This window comes from Aotus nancymaae, unplaced genomic scaffold (genome assembly GCF_030222135.1).
Source record: "Aotus nancymaae isolate 86718 unplaced genomic scaffold, 86718_ANA_hifiasm-v0.15.2.pri h1tg000040l, whole genome shotgun sequence".
Taxonomy (NCBI): domain Eukaryota; kingdom Metazoa; phylum Chordata; class Mammalia; order Primates; family Aotidae; genus Aotus; species Aotus nancymaae.
In genome coordinates, this window is record NW_026988454.1 from 130,912,148 (window position 1) to 130,935,745 (window position 23,598).

Consider the following 23,598-nt stretch of genomic DNA (forward strand, 5'->3'; position numbering starts at 1 on the left):
ACAGTGAATGGGTCCCTCTTCCACCCATTGGTTTGTTGCCTGGCTGCTTTCTTCATTTGGAAACTTCTCTTTTCCAAATGAAAGACCCCAAGGTTTATCACCCTGAGTTCATTGTTTTGAGAAAGATGCTTAATGTGGGTGACAATGTTCTGATGTCCTAGATACAGTCTCTGGCTAAATTTCTGTGTCTTCTCCAACCCCAGTGCATGAAGCTCTTCTGTAATCCTGGGAGCAGAGGCTCTGTGTACCCACATTAGCACTGCAACTCCTTAAGGGAATGTATACTGAGTCTCCACTGGAAGTAGGGATCTGAGACTTCTCAGGTGATGTGACGCCTGAAATTTGGAGTTAGAAGAGGGAGGTGACCACAGCTCCATAATGTTCTACCATTAGCAAACAGGTAGACAGCTGATACTGGTGCCCCTCTCCTCTGTTCCATTCCAGGGGGCAAATACTGGGAAGTGTGGAAATGAAGCTCTGGGACCACTGCATAGTTCTGAATCCCACCCTCCCAGATCCAACAGAACAGTTAATCCCCTAGAAACCAAATTTTTGTTCAGCTAAGGGAAACGCCTTAAATGCAAATAGCTGCTGGGTATAGCGGCTCACATCTGTAATACCAGCACTTTGGGAGGCTGGGGCAGGAAGATCACTTGAGCCTAAAAGTTCAAGACTGGACTGGACAACATAGGGGGACTCCATCTCTACAAAAAATTTAAAAATTGGTCAGGCATGGTGTCTCACACCTGTAATCTCAGTGCTTTGGGAGGCCAAGGTGGGTGGATCATGAGGTCAGGAGTTCAAGACCAGCCTGACCAATATGGTAAAACCCCGTCTCTACTAAAAATAAAAAAATTAGCAGGCGTGGTGGTGCAAGCCTGTAGTCCCAGCTACTTGGGAGACTAAGGCAGGAGAACCGCTTGAGCCTGGGAGGCAGACGTTGCAGTGAGCCAAGATCGCACCACTGCACTCCAGCCTGAGTGACAGAGTGAGACTCCATCTCAAAAAAAAAAAAAAAAAAATTAGCAAGGCATGCATCCGTGGTCCCAGCTATTCTAGAGGCTGAGGTAAGAGGATCACTTGGTTGAGGATCACAGTAGGTGGAGGCCGCAGTGAGCTGTGTGATCATGCCACTGCACTCCAGCTTGGGTGACAGAGTGAGACTCTGTCTCAAAAAAAAAAAAGCAAATAGGGGATGCCAGTCTTACCTCCCATACCCTGGGGACAAAGGACATCCCTCCCTGGACACAGCCATTAGGGACTCTGCTGACCTGCCCTACTGCCACTTTCCCCCATCTTCCTGCATGTAATTGTAAAGAACAGTGGATGCCCTGAGGAGTCCTTAGATACCTGAAATATTGTAGGGAAAGGGAGGTTCAACGTGAATTCTGAACCCCCCACCCAGTGGCCTCAGCCTACTTCAGATTACTCTCCATGCAATAAGGTTAAGAGCAGCTGTGTTTGTTTTCAGAACCAATTCACACCCAGGGGTGGGACCAGGCCTCTGTCCACTCCTCACCCTATATAGCAAAGTTCCTGCAGTTCCAGGGGATGATCAGCAGGGATACAGACCCCCACAGTTGTTGGGGCACTGGACCCTGCTATGCAGGGCACCAGGTGAGGCCTGAAAGTCCAGGAACCCTGAGGAGCTGGGCAAACTAGGAGAGAAGACAGCGCTGGGAGAAAGGAAAGTTAGACCATGGACGGGAAACCTGGGAAGAAGTGGTTCCTGGCTGGGCCAAGAAGCCTCATCCTACCCTGTCTCATTGACCTAGGTTTCGTCCTGAGTGCCTCCAGTGTGAGGTGCTCGACTGGCTTTGGGCTGCCTGTTTGGGTTGAGGGTTTGCTCCTAGGAGAGGCGTGTGTCTTTCCTATAGCTGTGTGTCCTATATGCTCCTAGGAGAGGCGTGTGTCTTTCCTATATGCTCCTCCCATAGCTGTCATAAGCAAGTGAGGGCTTCTGAGGTGGAGGGCCCAGGAGGGTGGGGCGATAGCCAAGTTTCCATCCATCCATCCATCCATCCATCCATCCATCCATCCATCCATCCAATTGACACGCCATACCAGCTCCTTCAGGAATCCAGTCATTCATTTACATTTAGGTTAAAGTCCCTCTCTCTGGTTCCTCTCCAGAAAGCAGTCTGGAGCCGCTCCCTCAACAGACCCTGGCCCTCCCCGGCCGGGTCATCTACAGCCCCGCCCCTCGTTTACCACGCCCCATTCCCCTAACCCTGGCGTTCGGTCCCCCGCCGCCTTGGTTTCGGAATTCGGTTGCTTACCCTCAGGTATCCCTTAACCCTAGGTAGGAGCACTCAGCAAGGATACCGTCAACTGCTGCTGTCGCCATGGCGACTATTGCAACGCCCTTTCTTTTCACCCCAGGAAAACGTCCGCGGAACCCGTCACCATGGAAACGAACTCTCGGTGCTCTTAGCGCGGCCTGAGCTTGTCCTGCCGCGTGGTCAGGGGAGGAGCAAAATGAAACAAAGGCGGGATTAATGACTCGGAGGCCACGCCCCCTCCGAAGAAGGCCCCTCCCTGCTACGACCTCACCCCTCCCCGAAATAGTAATTCGGGGAAATACCCTGCGAATATTGGGGGAGTGTCTTGCCCCCAGGTTCCCTCAAGACCCACGGTCTCTGTAACTCCACAGCAAGTCCTCCCGGACCTCTCAGGGCGATCGCCTCCGGAAGCCCAGCCTCAGCCTCGCAAAGCCTCTAGTCCTTGGCCTTTTCGTTGCGCTTATATTCGAGAGGGAGCTTCAGAGGGCGCTGTGAGGTTCCCCTCTGCTTCGCCTTTGCCCTCTTCGCTTTAAAAGGAGGCTTGGCTCTCTGTTTCTTTTTGTCTATCACTCTGTGTACTCACTCATTCAAGACATTTATGTTGGTGCCTGCAACTCCTCCCCAGTTCTCCATTACTCTGTCTTTTCTCTAATACAATTTATTTTACTCTATTTATTTATTTAGACGGAGGCTGTCGCCCAGGCTGGAGTGCAGTGGTGTGATCTCGGCTCACTGCAATCTCCACCTCCCGGGTTCAAGCGATTCTCCTGCCTCAGCCTCCAGAGTAGCTGGGACTACAGGCGCCACCACTCCTGGCTAATACTTTTGTATTTTTGGTAGAGACGGGGTTTCACCATGGTGGTCAGGCTGGTTGCGAACTCCTGACCTCGAATGATCCGCCCACCTTGGCCTCCCAAAGTGCTGGGATTTCAGGGGCGAACCACCGCGACCGGCCAATTTATTTTGTTTTAAAAGCATTATCAATATTGTTATTTGAGACAGCTGTGGTGCAATCACTGCAGCCTCGACCTCCTGGGCTCAAGCGATCCTCCCACCTCAGCCTCCCGAGTAGCTGGGGCTACAGGCGCGCACCACCATGCCTGGCTAATTTTTTTCTACTTTATTTTTTATTTATTTATTTATTTTTCTAGAGATAGGGTCTCGCTAAGTTTCCCAGACTGGTCGCGAACTCCTGGGCTCAAAATATCTTCCCGCCTCGGCCTCCCAAAGTGATGGGATAACAGTTGTGAGCCAACAAGCTTCGCCCTAATACAGTTTTTAAATTCATTCATTCCAAGGTTCTCGGGGTGGGCGGGGGGGAGGGGGTGCGCTCAGTGGCTTGCGGTTTCCTCTCATATTTCTTCCTTCCCGCACAGTTTCTAGGAGGGCTTCTTCTGTCTGTTTCTTCCCATCTTCCCCCTTATCCTAAAGACTGGATAATTCTTGCATAGTCTGGGAGGTAGCAGAGAAACCGAGTTCGAAGCCTCGACCCGAAGCTTCAGACGGGAAATTGGAGCAGGTGATGTAGTTCCTGGACGCTAAGAATCTCCCTCTTCCCCCCAACCCGTAGCCCAACGACCCTAAAAGTAAAAACCCTGAGTCTCCGAGTCAAGACTGACCTGGCAGGGTGAGGACCGTGTAGGTGAAGTTGGGGAGCCCAGGGGGTCCCCAGGGGAGGAAATGGGTGAGACACCTGGGGCGGCGATCTCCAGAATTCGCCTGGGAGGGAGGGTGGCGCTAAGGCGCCGCCTGCCTGGGGAGCGGCGCCGGGCTTCGAGTGTCCGCTGGGGCCGGACGCTTGGGTCCCTAAGCGTGGTTCGCTCTTCCCAGGTTTCTTCCCCAGGGAACAGAGCTTGGGCAGGGGCCGCCCCCGCGTCCTACTGGAGCTCTGAGGTGCAGTCAAGCGCGGAGAGCGAACGCGCAGCGCCAGATTCTGTGGGCGCTGGAGATCAGACCCACTGAGCCGCAGCTGCTTAGGTGGGGCAGGAACAAGGATGAGGTGGGGAAAGGCGCTGGGTTCCTGGAATCCAGTGTCCCAAGGGGACACTGAACTGAGTACGTGTCGCTTGGGATCCAGGTGTCTTCATTTTGGGATGCCTGACAGGTGTCCCAGGGTATGGGAAGTGGGACTGGGCACCCCATTTGCTTTTTTTTTTTAGACAAACCACGTTTCCTATCTTGGAAAATGGTGCCACTCACTTATGCAAGCCTACTCCCGTTCCCTCACTCATCGTTCAGTCCAAAAGCAAATCTGTCGTGTTCTAAATACATCTCAGGTTCACGAGCCTAGCCTCCTCGTCCCTGCCGGTCTTCTGCTGGACCAGTCCGCCATCTCGTGACCGGACTTGGGAATAGCGTTCTACTTCCCGGCAGCCTCCACTCTTGCCCCAAGTGCAATGTGCAGCCATGGCAATCCTTTACAAACAGAAATCAGATCAAGTTACTCCTCTGCCGAAATCTCTCTGGTCAGGGGTTTAACTGTCCAGGTGCTCCTGGCAGCACTCTACCCTCCCCACATCATTGCTGGTTGACTTGTCTCCCCTACTAGACTGTGCCCTGTTAGGGTGGAGATTTTGTGCACGGTTGTATCCCAACACCTGATGCAGTGATTCAATAAACATCTGTTCACTTAATAGGAAAGAAAGTTCCCCCTCTCATTCCCCTATTGCTGGGCCCCTGCCCTCAAGCAGGATGTTATGCACCAGAGTGGCTGTGGCTGAGGACATTCTGATCTTCTGGCTGGCCTGGCACTGATTTCCACCCTAAGCTGGTGTTGCCTCTCTCCTTCCTCCAGGCCAACCACTCTTCCACCAATATAAGCCCACACTGGAGGCCAGCAGGCAGTCATGCATTTTATGGCAGGCCCTGCAAGGAGCCAGAGTCTGGGGCCTCTGTGCCTCCACAGCACCCCCCAAGCCCTGTACATGGTCTTAATAGTGCTGGTCATGATGAGTTTGGCGTTTGGTAAGTGGCTCTAAGGGGTCAGAAGGGTCTCCTGGCCTATGGATGGAGAAACCCACAGACACCAAGCGTCTGGGTACATCTGTCCAGGACGCTCAGGTAAACCCAGGCAGGAGGAGAGATGGGATGGATGGGTTTGGTAAGGAATGCCTGCTCATGGACTGATGTGCACTCTGAAGGATAGTTCTTTCTTTCTCTTTTTTAGATTGAGTCTCACTCTGTCTCCCAGGCTGGAGTGCAGTGGTGTGATCTCAGCTCACTGCAACCTCCACCTCCCAGGTTCAAGCGATTCTCATGCCTTAGCCTCCCAAGTAGCTGGGATTACAGGCACAAGCCACCACGACCAGCTAATTTTTGTATTTTTAGTAGAGATGGGGGTATCACCATGTTGACCAGGCTGCTCTGGATCCCCTGACCTCAGGTGATCTGCCCACCTCGGCCTCCCAAAGTGCTGGGATTATAGGTGTGAGCCACTGCACCCAGCCTCTGAAGGAGATTTCTAGTGACCACCCCAGGGCTGTCTCACTCCACAGCAGTGACCTGAATAGAGATACTGAAGAAAATACTCTCCAGATCTGAGAGCAACACAGAATAGGGAGGGTTAAGGAGTGTGCTGGATGACAGAATCAGAATCCACAGGATAGAACAAGACAGTCCAGCCTGCTGGCCTCCCCACTTGCAAAGCACCAGCCAAAGAGACACGGGATTCAAAGCATTTGTTTAGCACTTAACTCTGCCTCACACCAAGTGCTCTGCTGGGTCTGGGGACTGGCTAACCTGTGCTCTGGGCTTAGGACCACAGGAAAGAGGGGATGTATATACTTGCAGTTGGGGAAGGAAGCAGAGAATTGGGGCTTTAGTGGTTTTCTGAGATAGGAAGTGAAGGAACAGTGGGATTGAGTGGCCTGGAATCAGGCAGTGGTGGGGTGTGAGGGAGAATGGGGTGTCAGTGGGGTCAGCACTTCTCTGTATTCTAGGTAAGTTTGTTCCTATCAATTGGGAACCCCCTCAACCACTTCCATTCCCCAAATACCTGCGCTGCTACCGATGCCTCTTGGAGACCAAGGAGCTAGGGTGCCTTCTGGGATCTGACATCTGCCTCACCCCAGCTGGCAGCAGCTGCATCACTCTCCACATAAAGAACAGTAAGTGGTCTTCTCCTGCTGTGGGCCCAGCACTCTCCCAAACTGAAACTCTCTCAGCCTCCTAAACTGCACCCCAAGATCCCATAAGACACTGCTCCAACAACCCTGTCTGTCCTTTTTTTTTTTTTTTTTTTTCCTGAGACAGTATCTGGGTCTGTTGCTCAGGCTGTAGTGCAATGGCACGATCTTGGCTCACTACAACCTCCTCACTACGTTCACCTCCCCAGTTCAAGCAATTCTCATGCCTCAGCCTCCCAAGCAGCTGGGATGACAGGTGCGCATCACCATGAACTGGCTAATTTTTTGTATTTTTAGTAGAGATGGGGATTGGCTATGTTTGCCAGGCTGGTCTCAAACTCCTGACCTCAGGTGATCCACCTGCCTCGGCCTCCCAAAGTGCTGGGATTACAGGCATGAGCCACTGCACCCAGCCTCTCTTTCCTTTTCTTCAGAGCCACTCTATCTCCACTTCCACTACCTTCTCTCCTCAGTCTGTAGCTGAGTAGCTTCCACTCTATCAAGGTGCCCAGCCTTGACGGGGACCCTCCAGATCTCCAGGTGCCCTTGCCTGTCCTCAAGCTGCCTGCTCTCCCATCTCTCTGCAGTTACTGCTGGCGTTGCTTTCTCCTGCATCCTCCACTGCTTCTTCAGTCTCCTCCACGGAGTCTTATTCTCTCTGACCCTTACTGGTTCATGTTCACCAAGGTTTGGTCCTTAGCTGCCTTCCCACTTCATATACTCTCCCCAGAGGATTTTACCTGCTTTGCTGCCTTCAACCAGCAGCCACATAGCCCTTCCTTCTGAATCTGAATGTTATGTCAAACAGCTCTCCTCATATCCTGTTGGCCACTGGACATCTCCACCTTGTTGAAAATTGACTCTTTCTTGATGCCTGCTCTTCTACAGATCCCTACCTTTCTTCAGTTAGAAAAGCATAATAAATAATATGTGCTAGGCACTGTTCTAAACACTTGCAATCTACTGAGGCAGGTATGATTACCATCCCCATTTTACAGATGAGGAAACAGAGATGCAGAAAGGTCATAACCTTGCCCCAGTCTCACAAAAGCTGAGCCAGGATTTGTGATGGCTCCAGAGATGGTGCTCTGAACAACCACTGCATGCAGCTGCCTGTGTTCAAATCCTCGTTACCCTTTTAACATAGCTGATGCATAGACATGGGTCAAATATCAGAGTATATGATACCATCAATGCAAAGCCTCCCACTACTACCCTAACCCACCTGGCTCCCCTGCACATGTAGCCACTTTTTTTAAAAAAAAAAAGGATGACCCCTCCCGCAATGTTTTGTGCACATTCTACCCTGCACAAATATGCTGTTTAGTATTTTTTCACCTCTTCTTTCCCCCCAAGATAGCATCCCATTGTAAACATTATTCTGCACTTAACAGGGGAACTGAATGTTTCAATGTCAGTTTGTAAACAGCTTCCTTGTTTTATTGACCTGCTGTGTGCTGCCCTATAGCATGGGCATATCACAGCTGATTTCCCCATCCCACTGTGGATGGGCATTTAGGCTATTTCTCTCAAGCAGGGCAGCAGCAAACATCCCTGTACATGACTTCTTGGGATGCAGGCACAAAGATTTTTCTCTATTACCTATAACAGCAGGAGACATCATCTTATTCTTACTTTTGGTCTGAAAAATAATGACAAAATACCTCCTTCCTGCCATTCAACCTCCAAAACATTTCCCAGCTTTTACTCACATGCTCCTATGGTGCTAGTTCTTCCCACTTGGCTCAGTAAGTCCCAGCTCTCCCTCCAACCAATACACTTCAAATGGCTCTTTTCCTCCAGCCTTGCATGGGAAGGAACTTCAATGGAGTTCCATGACTGGTGAACACTGGGCAGCTCCACCTTTGCCTAACTCCAGAAATCTTTTTTCTTTTCTTTTTTTTAAAAGATGGGGTTTCACCATGATGGCCAGGCTGGTCTTGAACTCCTGACCTCAGGTGATCCACCCACCTCAGCCTCCCAAAGTGCTAGGATTACAGGCGTGAGCCACCGCGCCCGGCTCAGGAATCTTTTCTTTTTCTTTATTTTGGTTTATGAGTGAGGGGATGAGAGGATTTGGGGCTCTTCCCAGGGACCTCTGTATCACTGGTGCCTGTGGTCCTTCCCCAGTCAGTGGTTCTGACATCATGGTGAGTGACTGCCAAAGTAAGGAGCAGATAAGTGATTGTTCGAATACCCGAACTTCTCCGGTTTCTGGCTTCTGGATTTCTGCAATGACCCTCAAAACAGAGGGCACTATACCTTAGAGTGACTGCAACAACCTTTGGCATAAAATTCCATCAGTTTCCAGCCACCTTCCTGACTTCTATCCGGGGTTGGCCAGGACTTCTGGTCCTTCATACCGGCTCTCTTTGCCTCCCTCCAGTCATGGGACCCCAGCCTTGGTCTTCCTCTTGGTTGACGCCCTTCAACACCCTTACTCCAACTCTGCACCCCCCAGTCCCGCCCCCCCAGGTTTCCTCTCTTGTCCCTAGTCACTGGGTGTTTCTCCAAAATAAATTTGTGTGCAAACTGTTCGGTTTGTCTCTTTCTTCTGGTGGAGGTGAAGGCTGAGGGAGGTATACCTGCCTGACTGCCCTATCATGGGGGCAGGTAGGGGTCCCTAGCCCTGCTGAGCTCTGCTCCTGCCCTGCCTTGGTATGTGATTCAGCTCTAGACCCTAAAAGGGGAAGATGAAATGAAAGCACTCCTATGGTGAACACCAGGGCATCCTCGGCAGTGCTGTCAGACCAGAGCTGTGTGGGGGCTGAAGGGTTTAGAGGGCTATATTGGTGGCAGTGGGGGCGGCAAAAGGACCAGGCCCAGATAGAAGGAGGTGGGCGAGAAGGCCACTCTTTTTTTTTTTTAAATTTTTTATTGTCCCACCTCTCTGCAGAAAGGCCACTCTTTTTTTGAGATGGAGTCTCACTGTCTCCCAGACCGGAGAGCAGTGGTGTGAACTTGGCTCACTGCAACCTCTGCCTCCCTGGTTCAAGCAATTCTTCTGCCTCAGCCTCATGAGCAGCTGGGATTACAAGCACATATCACCATGGCTGGCTAATTTTTTGTATTTTATTAGTAGAGATGGGGTTTCATATTGGCCAGGCTGGTCTCGAACCCCTGACCTCAAGTGATCTGCCTGCCTTGGCCTCCCAAAGGGCTGGGATTACAGGCATGAGCCACGCCCGGGCAGAGAATGCTACTTTTTTTTTTTTTTTTTTTGAGACGGAGTTTTGCTCGTTACCCAGGCTGGAGTGCAATGGCGCGATCTTGGCTCACTGCAACCTCCGCCTCCTGGGTTCAAGCAATTCTTCTGCCTTAGCCTCCTGAGTAGCTGGGACTACAGGCATGTACCACCATGCCCAGCTAATTTTTGTATTTTTAGTAGAGACGGGGTTTCACCATGTTGACCAGGATGGTCTCCATCTCTTGACCTCGTGATCCACCCGCCTCGGCCTCCCAAAGTGCTGGGATTATAGGCGTGAGCCACCGCGCCCAGCCCGGCCAATTTCTTTTAAGTGAAAAGACCTGGCATCTTCAGGGTTTAATGTTCTTTCTAGGTTTTGTAGGGTATGTTTAAAGCTGGGAAGACCCACAGTCCCTATGCTTTGATCTCCAGCTGAGCAGAGGGTGGGGAAGGATGTGTACCCTTTAGGGAAGGCCGAGAGGAAGCCACACAAAGGCCAAGTGCAATGGAAAGGGCCCTGCAACCCTATCTGCATCCCACACCTCATTAACCGTTTTTTTTTTTTGAGATGGAGTTTCGCTCTTGCTACCCAGGCTGGTGTGCAATGGCTCACTGCAACCTAAGCCTCCCAGGTTCAAGCAGTTCTCCTGCCTCAGCCTCCCCAGTAGCTGGGATTACAGGCATGTGCCACCATGCCTGGTCAGTTTTCTATTTTTAGTAGAGACGGGGTTTCTCCATGTTGTTTGGGGTGGTCTTGAACTCCCGACCTCAGGTGATCTGTCTGCCTTGGCCTCCCAAAGTGCTGGGAATTACAGGTGTGAGCCACCACACCTGGCATTAACTCTCTTTAACCTGTTTATACCTGCCCACACCTGAGCCTGACCCCACAAACAATGTGACACAGATTTAGCCCAGTCCCAGTTTATTGTGGAGGAAAACAGGGGACATGGAGCTGAGCAAGACACACCCTTCCCTCTCCTCTCACAGGCCCCTAAGGAGGTGGGTGTCAGGACTCAGTGAGGGGAAAGGGGGCTGAGGAGGCCAGAGACTGACAAGAGAGGACAGAAGAGAGAACAAGACCAGGACAAAAGCGGGGTGGTAGAGACAGTGAGGCAGGGACACAAGATTGCCCAGTCAGGACATCTGCATAGAATTCTATTCCTCCTCACCTTTTTTTTTTTTTTGAGACAGTCTCACTCTGTTGTCTAGGCTGGAGTGCAGTGGTGTGATCTTGGCTCACTACAACCTCTGCCTCCCAAGTTCAAGCAATTCTTCTGCCTCAGCATCCTGAGTAGCAGGATGCTACTCAGGGATTTGAGAGGTGCGCCACCACACCCGGCTAATTTTTTGTATTTTTAGTAGAGACAAGGTTTTACCATGTTGGCCGGGTTGGTCTCAAACTCCCCACCTCAAGTGATCTACCCGCCTCTGCTTCCCAAAGTGCTGGGATTACAGGCATGAGCCACCGTGCCTGGCCTCCTTATCCTTCTTGCTGCAAGTTCAGTCTGGTAGTGGGTCTTAGAGACAGGGACAAGACAGAGGAAAAAGAGCTAGATCTAAATAAGGAAGTGACCAGATTGAAAGGGATAGGGGATACTGGAACACTCATAATGGAGAAGGAATGGAGAATCCACTGTGACTTTCCCAGGTCAGCCTGTCTGGGCAGAATCCACACTAGAGATTATTTTCTAGGAGGAAGAATAGTATCAGTGTTCAAGAGAGAAATTACACTAAAAGCATATAGATGCTGGTGGTACAACAGAGGGAGGCCTAAGAAATCACTGACCAAAGAACATGGGTGTTTTCAGAGAGGGGAGTGCAGGATGCTGAGGGTCAGAGAGAGACACTTGCACAGAGTGGAATTCAGGAAGGGTGAGGTGTCAGAGTCCAGCCTGGGGAAGAACCAAAAGTCCTGAACTATTGAGGAACAAATACGTGCGGCACAGGTCAGCAAAAGACAAGCCCAGGTTCAGGGGCAGTGTGGCCACGGGGTCCAGGTTATTAGGCTCCTTCCCAGCATGGAAACTGGGGAGGGGCAGTGAGAGGTTCAGGGCCTGGTAGAACCACTGAATCTGCCAGTCAGACAGAGGCAGGGCCAGGGGCCTGTCACCGGGCTCCAGCTGGGAGCTCTGGAGCTGGGGGCTTGACCAGGAGTTGCAATAATCATACTGGCAGCACTGGGCCTGATACCAGTACTCCGCGAAGCAGGTGTTGCGTTTTTCATGGCAGCGGTAGGAATTGTACTGTCCACAGCCTCGAATGATGAAGTGAACCTTGACATCTGAGGAAGAGGGGAAAGCTGATAACCTCTTCCAACAGCTTCCTATAGTCCACAAACGCCAGCCACTGACTTTCCCCATCTCTCACCCAGACCTGACTTCTAACCCACACTCCTTCAAAAAAAAAGCTAGAAAAGTGAGCTCTGCTGGCCCCCTAGAACCTTAGACTCCTTCCAAGATCCTTCTCTCTTCTTTTTTATTTTTTTGAGACAGGGTCTCACTCTGTCACCCAGGCTGGCGTGCAGTGGTGGAATCTCGGCTCACTGCAACCTCTGCCTCCTGGGTTCAAGAGATCCTCTCACCTCAGCCTCCCGAGTAGCTGGGATTACAGGTGCACACCACCATGCCTAGCTATTTTTCTGTAGAGACGGGGTCTCATTATGTTGCCTAGGCTGGTCTTGAACTCCAGAGCTTAAGTGATCCACCGGCCTCAGCCTCCCAAAGTGCTAGGGTTACAGGCATGAGCCACTACGCTTGGCCCCTCCTCTCTTCTTGTACCCCACACCTGGAGCAGCCCTGATCTGAGAGGAGAGGAGACCAAGCCATTGGCTGCTCCACTAGCAGCCCCTTCCTGGGAGCTTATTTACCATAATAGATGGTGATCGCCATGCATGGGGATGAGCTGCTGATGGTATACTTCTCTGAGCCTGAAATGCATCCTACAGAAGGGTCTTCTAAGAGGCAGAAGTGGCAGGTCCGGATGTCGGGAACAGGAACTGGGGAGGCAGAAGAAAGGATAAATGGGGGCACTGGCTCACTCTCAAATACCCTGGCCAGTAGGAAGCCCAAGTATCCACAGCCAAGCTCCACCCCCATCCTAAACTCAGTTACCCCTCCCTCCCTCCCTGCCCCTGGGCCCCACTTACCCTTTCCCACCGCGAAGCCCACCATGACCAGCACACCTACAAGCACATGGGCCTTCATTATGGAATTCTGGGGAGACGGGCAGTTTCTGAGGGATGCCCTGAAACCCCACCTTCCTGTGACCACGCTCCTTAATTGTGAGCTGTAGGGTGGTTTTGACAAGGTCTGAGCAGGAGCTACTGTTAAGTGCAGAGCTATATTCCTGCCTGCTGCAGGATTCTGGCTGGGGAGGAAGTTATTAATTTGGCAGGAGGGACAGTGTGTCCTCACCCACAAGGTCTGGTTCCTGAGTGTGGGAGCAATGTCCCAGATGGGGCAATACCTGGGCACTACCTGGTTCTTTATCCAGTGTCTACCTTGGTCCTGCATACCCTCCAAAGGCCTATTCCCTCCCATGGAAAGTCCATGGGTTAGAGTCTATCTCTGCCACTATGTGCTGTCTTCCTCATACAACAGAGCCAGTGCCCACTGTGTTGGGAGAAACTAGCCAGGAAACCAACCATCCGCAGTCTCAGCTCCCCCAACAGGAGGCACACAGACATCACCGAGCAGCAACTCTAGACCTTGTCCCACCTCGTTCCACCCTTTAGTTATACTGACTTTAGGGCTACTTTTACTTTAAAATCAAAACTAGGCCGGGCGCAGTGGCTCACACCTAATAATCCCAGCACTTTGGGAGGCCAAGGCGGGCAGATCACCTGAGGTCAGGAGTTTGAGACCAACGTGGAGAAACCTCGTTTCTACTTAAAAAATACAAAATTAGCTGGGCTTAGTGGTGCATGCCTGTAATTCCAGCTACTTGGGAGGCTGAGGCATGAGAATTGCTTGAAACTGGGAGGCGGAGTATGCAGTGAGCTGAGATTGAGCCATTGCACTCCAGCCTGGGCAACAAGAGCAAAACTCTGTCTCAAAAAAAGAGATGGAGTAAGCCGGGCGCGGTGGCTCAAGCCTGTAATCCCAGCACTTTGGGAGGCTGAGGCGGGTGGATCACGAGGTCGAGAGATCGAGACCATCCTGGTCAACATTGTGAAACCCCGTCTCTACTAATACAAAAAAATTAGCTGGGCATGGTGGCGCGTGCCTGTAATCCCAGCTACTCAGGAGGCTGAGGCAGGAGAATTGCTGAACCCAGGAGGTGGAGGTTGCGGTGAGCCGAGATCGCGCCATTGCACTCCAGCCTGGGTAACGAGAGCGAAACTCCGTCTCAAAAAAAAAAAAAAAAAAAAAAAAAAAAAAAAAAAAAAAAAAAAAAAAAAAAAAAAAAAAGAGATGGAGTTGCTGATTAAGTCCCTTATGTAAATAGACAGTCATAGGTATCCAAACAAATACTTCTCATCTTTGAAACATGCTTTTTCTATCTTTTCCTTTTGACCTTGCCCTTCATCACATGCAGTCCTAGGAAATTCTGCTCTATACTAAAAACATCACCCAATCCACTGAGCACAAATCTGTCCTGGTTTTCAATCTGGAGAGGGTGGGCCGGGCCATGAGGGCCCTGAAGTCCAATATACCATCACCTTCCCTTCCCCAACCACAAGCACCAGCAGACTAGCTCATGGCCTTTTCTTCCACTTTATTTCATATTCCCACCACAATAATGACTCCTTTAATTTAAACTAAAAACCATACAGGGTTCCTGAAACGGTGGTAAAAAGGAAAGGAAGTGTCAAAGATTGCAGGACAGGTGGGGTGGGGAATCAGCGAATCGTCTTGACTGGGCTCTTGAAGTTGCTGGCGGCTTGGAGCTGCAGCTGGTAGGCCATCGGATGGATCTTGAAACCGTAGAGCCTGGGCCAGGGCAGAGGTCAGAGGCAGCAGTATGAGCCCCATCCAGGCCCTGCCAGTGACCTGTGTTCCCACCTTCCCACCCGAACTCCTACATGGACCTGTTCAGAGCTCAAGCCTAGTGGTTCCCAACTTCTCAGCTCAAGAACATTCTATGATAAGGTAACTGAAGCACAGACAATCAAATAACTTTCCCACCAGTCACTTAGCAGGGAGATGTCCTGATTCTGGGAGAAACAGGCCTCAAGAAAGGGACATGCTTTGTCCTCCCTTCTCTCTAGAGGATCTTAGGCCTTTCCTTTGACCCTTAATGACTCTCCCTACTCCCTACCTGGGCACAAACTGGTTGGCAGGTCGTTTGGGCCGGTACTCGGGATGCACCATGAAAAGCATGTGAGGGAAACCAGTGCCGAAATAGGCGCCATCTGTGTGATGGTGCCGCGATGACTTGGGTGTGTACACATCCATGCACTTGGGGCAGTAGAGCTTCACCATGGCTTCACCTGGGATGTCTGAAAGGCCTGGGAGACAGCCAGACTCAGCAGGCAAGGTAGCCCCCATTCCCACCCTCACCTCCCCTCAGGACTCAGGCCCCAACATGCTGAGCCCAACTCCTTTCCATAAGACTGTCACACAGTGCCTTCCTTTCCCTGCTTCAACACTCACCAATGGGAAGCATTGGCTGGTTCTCACAGTACACACGGGGACAGTAGCCAAAGTCTCCCTGCTGGTACTTTTCCAACTGAGGTGAATAAAATGGAAGGGGTTGGCAGGTAGGTGTTAAGAGAAGAGGCGACTCCCTTCTCAGCCCAATCCACATCACTTTGTCCCCTACTCCTCCCACCTCTGTCCAGAGACCCATTCTCTGGCCCAGATGGGCTCTCAAACTCCTATGTTGCCTTTCTTCCAGTTAGGCAGGCAACAAGCCATCAGAGCCATTCACTGTTTGTTCCTTAAGGAAGAGCCAATGTATAACAACTCTCTGTTCAAGGTCTGTCTCCCTCCCTGAAAACGACCCCTTCAGGATGACCTCCAATCAGGATTAAATTCCCAGGCCCAAGTTCTGGGGTTCTTCCCCTCTTCTCAGCTAGCTTCCTTAACTGGGCTGAAACATGACTTCTTGCTGCAGGAACCTGTTTCTCTTACTGCTCAGAAAAAGGCAAGTGGGAGCAACGAGGCCTCACCATCTGGGCGATGCCACGGTTGGTAAGGATGTAGCGGGCGTGGATCAATCCATAAAGCATCTCGGCTGCCTGCTCAATCAAGTCACTCTGGTTGGGGTTGTCTTCCAGTTCTTCATCTGAAACACAGCCCAGCCAAATGCAACCACTTGTTTTTCAACTTTCCTAGGTGCCCTGCCCATACCCAGGGGCTGCTAGCTATTCAGTTTGCCTAGCACCTACTTTTGAGTCTTACCCTATCCAGCACCTGGGCATGTGACCCAGAAACCTGGGCTTCTAACGCTTTCACCAGCCCAAGGCAGAGCTCTGCCTTCTCTTCACACCTTGTCAGCCTCTGCCCTCTCCTCTCCTCTCCCTCCCAATTCCCTCCTCAATACATAAATGCAACAATATCAATGCAGAAGATCAAACTCCAGACTGGAAGGTCCAAGGTAGGAGAAATACACAGCAAATGAGACCCATGAGGAAACCCATTTTGGAATAGATCCGAGCTGTGGATTTAAAAAGCATGGGAACAAGTGACACGCGTCACAAAACTAGACAAGAGTCAGGTGGAGGATCAAAATAAAGCATGAATTTGGGGTTAAGAAAATCAGAGAACCAAAGGAAATTTCAAAATTCAAGCAAGTGAATAGGGATTTGAAGAGAAAAAAAAGCGCATGCAAACACACAAAACAACCCTGAGGGTGTCTCACCAGGCTCCAGGTCCAAGATCATATCTAGAGCTTGTCGATAGTGAGGGACCTGCTCATTGAGTCCAGTAAGATTAAACTTGTCCTGGATGTAGTCTTCATCCACCTGTCAGGATATGGAAGCCAAGAGGGAACCCATATCAAAATCTCCATCTTCAACGTGGGCAAAATGCTCTAACTGATGCCTTATTATCAACATAATTGCATCTGTTCCCCCTTTTAAACTCAGCAGAAGTATTTGCGTCTCTCCTCAGTTCACCTATACTCTCTCCCATAAAAGCTTTAGCTATTATTTTCTAAGGATAAGCAGGTACAGCAGTCTTTTTCTTAGAGAGACATTCTTTTCAAGATCTCTATCCCTATTCCTGTGCCCCATCTCTAGGAACCAGTTTTGTCTTCTCAGCTGGCTAAGGAAGGTGGAAGCTGAACGGCATGGTTTCTGAACAAAAGATTGGATACGTAACATTTCAGTTCTCCCAACAGCCACCTGAGACAGGTACTAGCAGTGCCACTTTAGTAATAAAAGACACAGGCTGGGTGCAGTGGCTCATGCCTGTAATCACAGCACTTTGGGAGGCCAAGGCGGGCAGATCACCTAAAGTCTGGAGTTCGAGACCAGTCTGGGCAACCTGGTGAAACCCTGTCTCTACTAAAAATACAAAATTAGCTGGGCGTGGTGGCAGGCACTTGTAATCCCAGCTACTTGGGAGGCTTGAGCAGGAGAATTACTTGAACCTGGAAGGCAGAGCAGTGAGGTGAGATCACACCACTACACTCCAGCCTGGGTGACAGAGCAAGACTCGGTCTCAAAAATAAAAAAAGAACAGAAAAAGAAAAGGACACAAATTGCCTAGTCCAACGTTATATTGCTGGACGGTGGCAGAGTTGGGACAGGCCCCAGTTTTGCCACTTTAGCACAGGTTTGTCGGGGGTTACTGAGGGGAAGTTTTCAAGCAGCATATAAGAGAACGGTGTAGAAGTGGTATATGTGGAGAAACGTCTAGTGAAAACGTATGTGGAGCTGACAAGTAGGGAGATTGAAGAGAACTCACTTCACAGAAGAATTCATTGCCACGGAGCCCACAGAACCAGGAAATCCAGGACACCTCCTCTGAGCTGCTCATCTTCTCGTCAGCTGGAAAACGAAGAGTGTCAGTAAAGCTCAAGTTCTCCCTCCTTGCCTCTGGTATCCGCCCTCCTCCCACATTCAGCCCTCCAACCACGGGAAAATTTAGAATTTGGAGCCACCCTTTTTTAAAGGATCCCAAACTCTGAAGCACTCCTCTCCAGCTCCTCTAATTTACATCTCAGCTCATTTTCTTGGAAGTTAAACATACTTTGGGGTCCCACCACTTGAGAGAAGCCAACAGATACTTTGACCCACCAGCCTGACCCACATCCCTGGAGCTCCCGAAGGCCAGGGCCCTCTCTACTTTGTGCCAACTCCAGCACGGACCTCGGCTCAGGCTCCCTACCACTGCAGCTCTCTGCATGACCCTGGCGCCTTTCCCAAGGGTTTCGAAGTTTATCATTCTCAAGCAAGAGCGGGGCCCCTCCTTTTCTTATGGGCTGGAGGCGACCGTCAGGTCCCTTTCACTGGAGTCCACACATCCCGCCTCCGCTCCTCAGGCCACCTCTTCCTCCTTTGTGCCGGACCTGGTCGCTTCCTCCCCCGCCCCCACATTAAAGTGCGGAGACCCCATGTGCTGCTCCCAACGACAAGAGACTCTGAGCAGCGACGACCTCAGACTCACCGGCTGGACGGGGACCAGGACTGGGGTGGGGTAAGAAAGTTGCTAGTTCCAAAGAACGACGGCGACCGCTACAGCGCAGGCCGCGGACCCGACCGCGGCAAGCGAAGTGGGGTGGGGGGGAGTGGAAATTGGGGAGGGTGGGGAAGAGGGCAACACGCAAGCGCTAAGGGTCAGGTGCCGCGGTGGATGCCGGGACGCGGAGTCCCCGATAGACAGAGAAACTGGTGAAATGAAGGAAAAGCGAACTACCAATCCCAGGATGACCCGCGCACGACCTGGCTGTCACGAAGCCCCGGAGGAGGACGCTTGCGGGCGGGGCGCAGCGAGAAGCCACCGGAAGCGGAAGCCAGGTATGGCGTTTGGGGCCAGGGAGCCTGGGAAATATAGTTGTGTGCTCACTGGGCGAAAAAGCCGAGATGGGGCGGGGAAAGGAAAGAGCCACGCAGGACCCCTCCCCACAGCTCTCCTCACAGTTCCCCTCTGGTTCGGGCGCGGCGCGGCGCTGCTGCCCAGGGGACTGGCCCATCTCCGGCCAATCCGCTGGGTCCTTATTGACTGTTGAGCCCCTAGTGCTCAACAGTCCCGCCGGACACCCTTGACTGGCCTCCTGTTTCCCCCGCGGCTCTGGCCTCATGAGGCGAGAGGTGCGGCTTGACTCCGTGCGTAGGGACTTGGGTTGGGTGGGCTGGGCTGAGCTGAGCGTTGTGAGAACCAGAACGGCCCAGTGCGCTAACCTGAGATGGCGCCAGTCATTCTGCTCGTCCCCTTGAACTTCTCCATTTTAATGTGACCTTAGAACCCTGGTCAGAGTAATGGCGAGGGGCAGGCGTGACGTTATTTCATTTCACGACTTCTCGGCATTCCACAGGTTTCCCTCCGCCTCCTGAGGGCCTTTCCTAACCCGGAGAGTGGATTCCCAGCTCCAGAAAATGGGCTTGGAGCGGGGGGCCACGTTGAGGAAGGCGAAGGGCATTGTGGGGGCGTTAGGTAAAAATAGGACCCCAACCGACAGATCCTGGTGCTCGCGCCAGCTGGGCGCGCAGAGCTTTGCGCGTTTGCTATTGGAAAGGTTCCAGCGCGGGAAACTGAACTGGGAGCTTTGCGCACGCCTGAGCCCTCAAGTAATGTGGGTTGTGGTTTTTGTTGTTGTTGTCGTCGCCACGCATGCGTCTTCGTGCCGTGTGGCTATTTGATTGTGTCAACTCTTCTGATAGAATAGCGCCATTTTGCCGTACGGAAGCTACACAGCACCGCGGACTGGAGCCTCTCCTCGAGATCTTCCTAGGGAATGACTTCTATTTCGGAGGAAACTCCAAAATGGTATCGAGAAAGATTTAAAGGGACAGGCTGATTTTTTTCTTAATGGTATGTGTGTTTTACGGGGTGGTAAAATGGTTTCAGAAAGAGGCTGGTATTTATTGTTGGTGAGGATGGGGGTGGGGGTGGGGGTGGGGGCGGGACGCAGGACCTCTGGACAACTGTCTCATGGAGTTTTATTAACCTTTGCTAAGGGGCAGAGTCAGTTACTGTAGGGTTCCGTGTTTTTACATATAACCCCTTTCCCTTAGGCCCTGCAGGGTCCTAAGTTGTGGGGTCACTTTAGCGGCAGGAGGGTGTTTTTTGACTAGTTTTTCTCATCCCAGCATGTCCCTGGAGGCTCTGGTTGCTACAGGGGTCACCAGTAGCTTGGCTTGCTTGTGTCATCCTTTCCTTGCCTGGTTTCATTTTCTCATTTCTCCCAAAAGCCATGTCCCGGCCCTTCCTCATCACCTTCACCCCAGCCACTGACCCCAGCGACCTCTGGAAGGATGGGCAGCAGCAGCAGCAGCAGCAGCCACAGCCCGAGGAGCCAGAGTCCACCCTGGATGGGGCTGCAGCCCGAGCTTTCTATGAGGCCCTGATAGGGGATGAGAGCAGTGCTTCTGACTCCCAGAGATCTCAGACTGAACCTGCCAGAGAAAGAAAGAGAAAGAAAAGAAGAATAATGAGGGCAGCTGCGGCAGAAGCAGTGGCAGCAGGACCATCGGGAAGACATGGACAAGAGAGATCCCTTGAGGCTGAGGACAAGATGACTCAGCAGATACTGAGGGCAGCCCAGGAGGGGGACCTAGCAGAGCTTAGGAGACTGCTGGAGCCCCATGAGGCAGGAGGAGCTGGGGGGAATATCAATGCTCGGGATGCCTTCTGGTGGACTCCACTGATGTGCGCTGCTCGAGCGGGCCAGGGGGCAGCTGTGAGCTATCTCCTGGGCCGTGGGGCTGCCTGGGTGGGGGTCTGTGAACTAGGGGGCAGGGATGCGGCTCAGCTCGCTGAAGAAGCTGGTTTCCCTGAGGTGGCTCGCATGGTCAGGGAGAGCCATGGAGAGAGAAGGAGCACAGAGAACCGGTGAGGGGAAACTTTAGTTCAGACCCATGTTTCAGTGTGTTCTGCCTTTCCCAGCCACTCCACACCAGAGGCCCCAGCACAGTGCTGAAGAGTTCTTTCCTTATGCTCACGTGTAAATTGTGGTGGTGGTATAGTCAGGTGGTTATGATTGTGACCTCTCTGAATTGATTTTTATTATTTTTTTGAGACAGAGTTTCGCTCTTGTTGCCCAGTGATCTCGGCACACCGCAACCTCTGCCTTCTGGGTTCAAGCGATTCTCCTGCCTCAGCCTCCGAGTAGCTGGGATTACAGGCATGCTCCACCATACCTGGCTAATTCTGTACTTTTAGTAGAGACAGGATTTTTCCATGTTGGTCAGGCTGGTCTTGAACTCCCGACCTCAGGTGATCCATCTGCCTCGGCCTGGTTCAAGCGCTTCTCCTGCCTCAGCCTCCGAGTAGCTGGGATTACAGGCATGCTCCACCACACTTGGCTAATTCTGTACTTTTAGTAGAGACAGGATTTTTCCATGTTGGTCAGGATGGTCTTGAACTCCCGACCTCAGGTGATCCATCTGCCTTGGCCTCCCAAAGTGCTGGGATTATAGGCGTGAGCTATCATGCTCAGCAGCTCCCTGGATTTAAAACCTGATTCCACTTACTTGGGCAAACAACCTAATGTCTACATGTCCCAGTTTTCTCATCTTAGAAATGGGGGTAGTAAGGATTGTTGTTAGTATTCAGTGGGTTAATACATGTAAAATGCTGGGCGCGTGGTGCGTGCCTGTAGTCCCAGCTATTCGGGAGGCTGAGGCTGGAGGATCTCTTGAGTCCAGGAGTTCTAGGCTGTAGTGCGCTATGCCGATCGGGTGTCCTCACTAAGCTCGGCATCAATATGGTGACCTCCTGGGAGTGGGGGACCACCAGGTTGCCTAAGGAGGGTGAACCGGCCCAGGTCAGAAATGGAGCAGGTCAAAACTCCCGTGCTTATCAGTAGTGGGATAGCGCCTATGAATAGCTACTGCAGTCCAGCCTGGGCAACATAGCGAGATCCTGTCTCTTAAAAAAAAAAAGAAAAGAAAAAAAATACATGTAAAATGCTAGAATAGTGCATGCCGCATAGTATGCAATATATGAATATTAGCTATAGTCATTACTTATCACTAGTATTCCTGTGCTTGCCAAAGAGCTTGCTAGGCCTGGTTACCAATTTTTTCTTATAACTATTCTGCTCTGAGTCCCACATGGTTTAAAAAAATTTTTTTTTAAGACAAGTACAGTAGTGAGAAGGGGGGAAAAATAGAGTAAGGAGTTTGATCTATCACTGATTGAACAATCGGTTCAGATAATTCACCACCTTTGGATCAGCCTGGATCCCTCATTGTTAAGTAGGAAGTTTGGCAGTTTGTTCCTTTTTTTTTTTTTTTTTGAGACAAGGATTCACTGTTGCCCAGGTTGGGGTGCAGTGGTGCAATCTCAGCTCATTGCAACCTCTACTTCCCGGGCTCAAGCATATTTTTTGTAGAAAGTGGGCTTTGCTAGGGCATGGTGGCATATACCTGTAATGCCAGCTACTTGAGAGGCTGAGGCAGGAGAATCACTTGAACCTGGGAGTTGGAGGTTCCAGTGAGCTGAGATCGCACCCCTGCGCTCCAGCCTGGGCAGCAGAGTCAGACTGCACCTAAAAAAAAAAAAAAGCAGGCTTTGTCCAGGCGGGTCTCGAACTCCTGAGCTCAAAGTAATCTGCCCACCTCTGCCTCCCAAAATGTTGGGATTACAGGGGTGAGTCACTGTGCCCAGCCAGCAATTTGTTCCTTAGAAAAGCTGAAAGGATCCTGTCCCACCCTGCCAGCCCCTTTTCCTTCCCCTTCCCTTAATGCTTTTTCTTCTTTATCTGCAGGTCTCCCACTCCTTCCCTCCAGTACTGCGAGACCTGTGACACCCACTTCCAAGATTCCAACCATCGCACATCCACTGCTCACCTGCTGTCACTGTCCCAGGGTCCTCGGCCTCCCAACCTTCCACTTGGGGTGCCCATCTCCAGCCCAGGCTTCAAACTGCTGCTGAGGGGAGGCTGGGAGCCAGGAATGGGGCTTGGACCCCGGGGAGAGGGCCGTGCCAACCCCATCCCCACTGTCCTCAAGAGGGACCAGGAAGGACTAGGCTACAGATCAGCACCCCAGCCCCGAGTAACACATTTCCCAGCTTGGGATACCCGAGCTGTGGCTGGGAGGGAGAGAGCCCCTCGGGTGGCCACACTGAGCCGGAGGGAGGAGAGTAGGAGGGAGGAGAAAGATAGGGCTTGGGAGCGGGATCTAAGGACTTACATGAACCTTGACTTCTGAATTTGGTAAAGTCTGACCCTGGTCTGCTGAAGTCTGAACTTGGGCCTTTGACCTGGGCCCTTTTACTTCCACTTCCTGGGATCTGCCCTGGTGCAGACCCTTGGGTTTTGGTCAGTGGGCTCTGTCTTTGCAAGAGACGGGCTGAGAGTGAGAAATAAATCAACCTTTTGTGGTGTATTCACTTTGCTGGAAGCCATTTTGAGGAAGCCAAACAAGCCTGGGAGTCACATGCAAGTCCCACCTGAGCCAGAAGAGGCAGCCTCTCCAAGTGGCATGTTAAGGTCACCTCCCTCCCTGCCAGACTGGATTTACTTTCAGGTCCTAGCCCCTCCTGGGAGTGCCCCACCTGTTCTTTCAACCTGCTCTGGACCAGGAATTGAGCTCCATGCAAGTTTCACCTCCCCCAGGAAGAGTTCCGTGGCTACTCCAGCCAGTTCACTGATTTTACAAACATAAGTCCATATACTATGTGCAAAGAATATAGGTAAAGACATTCCCAACCCTCAAGGGGTTCACAGCTGGAAGGGGAAACAGCTATGTGATCAATTATTATACAGGATGATAGGGGAAGTCAGAGAAGGCCCCTAGAGATGAGAATGGGTAGGGTTTTGCTGGAAGAGGTAAGTGTGATAGGAAGGTCCACGATTATCAAGCTTGTATACTTAGTTGAACTGGTACCAGAACTCTGGCCTCCAAACATAAACTTTTAAGTTAAGGTTCTTCATTCCACCTATTTGTGCT

At 51.5% G+C, this 23,598-nt stretch overlaps 4 protein-coding genes across 8 annotated transcripts; 2 read left to right on the forward strand and 2 right to left on the reverse strand.

Moving 5' to 3' along the window:
• Positions 1-4,300: 4,300 nt before the first annotated feature.
• On the forward strand, positions 4,301-8,943 carry LY6G5C (lymphocyte antigen 6 family member G5C). The gene is made up of 3 exons (XM_012436675.3): positions 4,301-5,246; positions 6,221-6,388; positions 8,537-8,943. The coding sequence occupies exons 1-3, from the start codon at positions 5,129-5,131 to the stop codon at positions 8,671-8,673; spliced, it is 423 nt and encodes a 140-aa protein (XP_012292098.2). The 5' UTR covers positions 4,301-5,128; the 3' UTR covers positions 8,674-8,943.
• Positions 8,944-10,498: 1,555 nt separating this feature from the next.
• Positions 10,499-12,796, reverse strand: LY6G5B (lymphocyte antigen 6 family member G5B). 2 transcript variants are annotated; one of them, XM_012436670.2, is made up of 3 exons: positions 12,739-12,796; positions 12,460-12,588; positions 10,499-11,874 (listed from the first exon to the last, which is right to left on the reverse strand). In XM_012436670.2, exons 1-3 carry the CDS (start codon positions 12,794-12,796, stop codon positions 11,474-11,476), a joined length of 588 nt encoding a protein of 195 aa, XP_012292093.2. In that variant the 3' UTR covers positions 10,499-11,473. The 2 variants fall into 2 exon arrangements, with proteins under 2 accessions (XP_012292093.2, XP_012292092.2); XM_012436669.2 differs by lacking the exon at positions 12,739-12,796 and having other exon boundaries at positions 12,460-12,723.
• A 1,493-nt stretch (positions 12,797-14,289) lies between these two features.
• On the reverse strand, positions 14,290-18,988 carry CSNK2B (casein kinase 2 beta). Of its 2 annotated transcripts, none has more exons than XM_012436671.2 (7): positions 18,883-18,988; positions 17,447-17,529; positions 16,398-16,500; positions 15,706-15,821; positions 15,188-15,263; positions 14,853-15,042; positions 14,290-14,524 (listed from the first exon to the last, which is right to left on the reverse strand). In XM_012436671.2, the coding sequence occupies exons 1-7, from the start codon at positions 18,926-18,928 to the stop codon at positions 14,434-14,436; spliced, it is 705 nt and encodes a 234-aa protein (XP_012292094.1). In that variant the 5' UTR covers positions 18,929-18,988; the 3' UTR covers positions 14,290-14,433. The 2 variants fall into 2 exon arrangements, with proteins under 2 accessions (XP_012292094.1, XP_012292096.1); XM_012436673.2 differs by lacking the exon at positions 18,883-18,988 and adding an exon at positions 18,149-18,279.
• GPANK1 (G-patch domain and ankyrin repeats 1) lies at positions 18,460-23,034 on the forward strand. 3 transcript variants are annotated; one of them, XM_021667103.2, is made up of 4 exons: positions 18,460-18,498; positions 19,363-19,513; positions 19,894-20,533; positions 22,413-23,034. In XM_021667103.2, the coding sequence occupies exons 3-4, from the start codon at positions 19,896-19,898 to the stop codon at positions 22,855-22,857; spliced, it is 1,083 nt and encodes a 360-aa protein (XP_021522778.1). In that variant the 5' UTR covers positions 18,460-18,498; positions 19,363-19,513; positions 19,894-19,895; the 3' UTR covers positions 22,858-23,034. The 3 variants fall into 3 exon arrangements, with proteins under 3 accessions (XP_021522778.1, XP_012292089.1, XP_012292091.1); XM_012436666.2 differs by lacking the exon at positions 18,460-18,498 and adding an exon at positions 18,507-18,792; XM_012436668.3 differs by lacking the exon at positions 18,460-18,498 and having other exon boundaries at positions 18,806-19,513; positions 19,894-20,350.
• Positions 23,035-23,598: the final 564 nt, after the last annotated feature.

Coding starts and splice junctions, on each gene's coding strand:
- LY6G5C (XM_012436675.3), top strand. CDS start 5,129: ATGCATTTTATGGCAGGCCCTGCAAGGAGCCAGAGTCTGGGGCCTCTG. Junction 5,247..6,220: donor CATGATGAGTTTGGCGTTTG/GTAAGTGGCTCT, acceptor TCTGTATTCTAG/GTAAGTTTGTTCCTATCAAT. Junction 6,389..8,536: donor CACTCTCCACATAAAGAACA/GTAAGTGGTCTT, acceptor GTCCTTCCCCAG/TCAGTGGTTCTGACATCATG.
- LY6G5B (XM_012436669.2), bottom strand. CDS start 12,688: ATGGGGGTGGAGCTTGGCTGTGGATACTTGGGCTTCCTACTGGCCAGG. Junction 11,875..12,459: donor GGCGATCACCATCTATTATG/GTAAATAAGCTC, acceptor CCTCTTCCTCAG/ATGTCAAGGTTCACTTCATC.
- CSNK2B (XM_012436671.2), bottom strand. CDS start 18,928: ATGGAGAAGTTCAAGGGGACGAGCAGAATGACTGGCGCCATCTCAG. Junction 15,822..16,397: donor GATCTTGGACCTGGAGCCTG/GTGAGACACCCT, acceptor GCTGTGTTTCAG/ATGAAGAACTGGAAGACAAC. Junction 15,264..15,705: donor ACCGTGGCATCGCCCAGATG/GTGAGGCCTCGT, acceptor TATTCACCTCAG/TTGGAAAAGTACCAGCAGGG.
- GPANK1 (XM_021667103.2), top strand. CDS start 19,896: ATGTCCCGGCCCTTCCTCATCACCTTCACCCCAGCCACTGACCCCAGC. Junction 20,534..22,412: donor AGAAGGAGCACAGAGAACCG/GTGAGGGGAAAC, acceptor CTTTATCTGCAG/GTCTCCCACTCCTTCCCTCC.